Raw genomic sequence first — 3,436 nt, 5'->3', positions numbered from 1 at the left:
GAGCAGTGCTTTGGACCAGACACAGTGTGAGATGTGTGTATGTCAGTCTGAGAACCATTCTCCTCAGTCAGGTGCTTTTTGGAAATGATCTATTCAGCTAATTCCACCCATTTGTAACAATAATGGAACACATATTGGTAGCAATCTCGGCACTGCACTTAGAGTCTGAGTAGATGGAGCATTGAAAATAGGGAAATTGTAACACCACGTTAAAAAAAACATGATTATATTTATTTCTTCAACCCTTCACATAAATCTAACACTTTATCTATGAGGAAGCCTGACCCCTTACAGGGCATAATTTCTAAAACTGTTATTTGTGAAAATGTCCTTTGTAAGACTTTCATTCTTTGACGTTATTTCTAAGGGAGAAAATTTCCCCATGGTTTGAAGAATTTCTAAGTGTTAGTGAGTGAGACTTCATTTGGGGATGAATAGAAGGGAAGAGACCTTTCTTTTTGTGTCCTCCAAAATTATATTGGGAGTTGTGGTTCTCGTCTGGATTTCTTGGTTTGATTTCTTGCTTTCCCAACAAAATCTGCCAAGATGTGATATTCTCAGGAAAATCTAAAAAAAATCTAAAGCCAGAGCTACACTGGTGAGTAAAAGAAACAAAAGTAATAATATGGAAAATACATTCCCACATGACTGGAAATATTTATGTTTTTAGAATAATACATACAATTTAACTTTTTTATTTTTCTCTTTTGGAAATCAAAAAAGGGGACTATGCCCAACACTGAGTTCTCACACAGACATTCAGAATTATTAATCTGGATCAAGCATGTTATTAGGTCTTGGAAAATTTCTGGATCACTGGATTTGAAAAAGTTTAAAATTCTATACTAGCTACTGCTAATCTGGATCAGAAACACAGATAATGTGAACTTGATTCCCAAGAGTAGCATTAATGCTGGATGTTTTTTAGATACTTAATAAGAGAGAAACCACTAAGTCCTTTGAGAAACTGAACGTGCTTATCTTGCAATATGAATACAAAAGGTAGAACAAAAAGGAAAGGTTAAGATGGCATGGTTAGTGGTGTTGAAGGGCTGTCCTGAGAATATGATTGTCAGTACACTGTAGGAGAAAAAGCTCAGAACTTAGAGAGTAGTAAGTAGCCTGTATTTCAGATAGCATGAGGACATAAACAAGTGCTGAAACTGAACAGGTCACATGAATTATGTTTAAGCTGGGCATGGAAATTATGACCAGAATGTGTTTCTACACTAGACAAGTTTTTCATGTCAGTTATATCACATCTAGGGGAGGTCTGTGATGCCCTTCCTTTCATTAATTCCCTTTTCCCACTTATTCTGCAAATTTCCAGCCACTGTACCTTTTTACTATCTATTATTGAAGCCACTTAAATATTTATTGAAAAAATAAAAGTCACTGCATGGGAACTGCTTGACTCCCAACTGCAAACTTCCTGACCACACGCATGTTTGATGGATGCACTAAACCTACTCCCACCTAAGGCCACACTATGCTTCTGCTTTGAAACCCCACTGCTCCAACTCTCCCAGAAGCTTTAACAATAAAACAACAATAATAAATTCTAAAGCAGTTAAGAAAGTACAGTAATGGTGGACACAGAATTGATCTATGGTTGGGGCTTTTCTAAACAGGGTTTAGAAAATCTAGAGACTTGGAGAAGTTTATCATTTCTATACATGAGTTTTCAAGCAAACATAAAACTTTGTGAATAAAAACAAGGGTCAAGGCACTTAGATGTCTGTTAGGCATAAGAAGAGGCTTCACCCAATTTATTTTTTACATTCCAAAGAAAATACTGAAGGCAATGAGAAACCACAGTGCTGTCCTTGAGTTCGTCCTCCTCGGGCTGTCTGATGACATCCACATTGAAGCTCTGCTCTTTGTGCTGTTCCTGGTGATTTACCTCCTGACCATGGTGGGGAACCTGATGATGCTTCTTCTGGTCAGAATTGATTCCCACCTCCATACACCTATGTACTTCTTTCTGGGACAATTGTCCTTCTTGGATCTCTGCCACTCCTCTGTCACCATGCCTAAGCTGTTGGAGAACCTCTTATCTGAGAAGAAAACAATATCAGTGGAGGGCTGCCTGGCTCAAGTCTTCTTTGTGTTTGCCACTGGAGGCACTGAATCCTGCTTACTTGCTGTGATAGCCTATGACCGCTATGTTGCCATCAGCTCCCCTCTGCTCTATGGTCAGGTGATGAACAAACAGCTGTGTGTAGGGCTGGTATGGGGCTCATGGGGTTTGGCTTTTCTGGATGCTCTCATCAATATCTTTGTAGCTCTCAATTTGGACTTCTGTGAGGCTCAAAATATTCACCACTTCATCTGTGAGTTGCCCTCTCTTTATCTTTTGTCTTGCTCTGATGTGTCTGTAAGTTTTACCACCCTCATCTGCTCCAGCCTCCTGCATTTCTTTGGAAATTTTATTTTAATATTTTTTTCCTATGTTCGCATTTTGCTTACCATCCTGGACATCAGTTCTACCTTAGGCAGAAGCAAGGCCTTCTCCACCTGCTCTTCCCATCTCACTGCAGTGAGCTTCTTTTATGGTTCAGGATTACTCCGTTACCTCATGCCAAATTCGGGATCTGCTCAAGAGTTGCTCTTCTCCTTGCAGTACAGTGTGGTCACTCCCATGCTGAACCCCCTCATCTATAGCCTGAAGAACAAGGAGGTGAAGGCAGCTGTGAGAAGAATGCTAAGAAAATGTTTCTAGTGTTTAAAATAATAGACTAAAAATCAAAGTGATGAGTAAAATGATCAGAATTTCAATAAGCAGTGCCTGTATATTAAGGAGAATTCCCTAATGTCTTGATCTTCACAATACCTTATACCTTTTCTTTAAAATTTTTAAGGTGGAATTTCAGGTATAACCATCCAGGGACAATCAGACTATCTGAAATTGCTTTTTGAACCTAAGCATGTCTAATAGAGACTGCACACAACCTGTTTGCTTCAAACTATTTACCCAATGGTCAACTGTCTCTAGCTGTGAAGCGACTTCAGGGAAGAGATAGTTCCCCAGCTCGTATGCATTGATGGTCATGTAACTGCTACTCAATCTTCATGGTGCTGTAGAAATGGCAGAACCTGAGAAAGTCAATGGTAGAGAAAATGCTGGACAAAGCCCCTGGCAAACACCAAGAAGAAACCAGTAGAATTTTAGGGAAGGTGCCTTAGATTGTGAAACACAATTGGAGTATTATTCTAATTAGGAAATTTGGGTAAGTGTGTGGACTGAGATAATCATGGTCAAAAATCATTTCTTTCTGAACTTACCTTTGATTTTTTTTATTTACTTACAAACTGTCAATTGTCATTCTCCCCTTCACCTTGTCCTCCTCAGTAGCAGAAAATATAAACTCAAAGAAAACAAGGGCATTTTCTGGTATCCTTACTAACTTTTGAAGAATATTAAAATAGTTTCTAG

At 38.8% G+C, this 3,436-nt stretch overlaps 1 protein-coding gene across 1 annotated transcript; it reads left to right on the top strand.

Annotated features, from left to right (window-relative positions):
- The first annotated feature begins 1,804 nt into the window (after positions 1-1,804).
- On the top strand, positions 1,805-2,722 carry LOC109679336 (olfactory receptor 8S1-like). Its single transcript, XM_020154570.1, has one exon. The coding sequence runs from the start codon at positions 1,805-1,807 to the stop codon at positions 2,720-2,722; it is 918 nt and encodes a 305-aa protein (XP_020010159.1).
- The last annotated feature ends 714 nt before the right edge of the window (positions 2,723-3,436 follow it).

This window comes from Castor canadensis, chromosome 8, assembly GCF_047511655.1.
Source record: "Castor canadensis chromosome 8, mCasCan1.hap1v2, whole genome shotgun sequence".
In the NCBI taxonomy this organism is placed as follows: Eukaryota; Metazoa; Chordata; class Mammalia; order Rodentia; family Castoridae; genus Castor; species Castor canadensis.
Note: the sequence above shows the minus strand (reverse complement) of the source record. Positions and strands in the feature narration are given on the sequence as shown.

Coding starts and splice junctions, on each gene's coding strand:
- LOC109679336 (XM_020154570.1), top strand. CDS start 1,805: ATGAGAAACCACAGTGCTGTCCTTGAGTTCGTCCTCCTCGGGCTGTCT.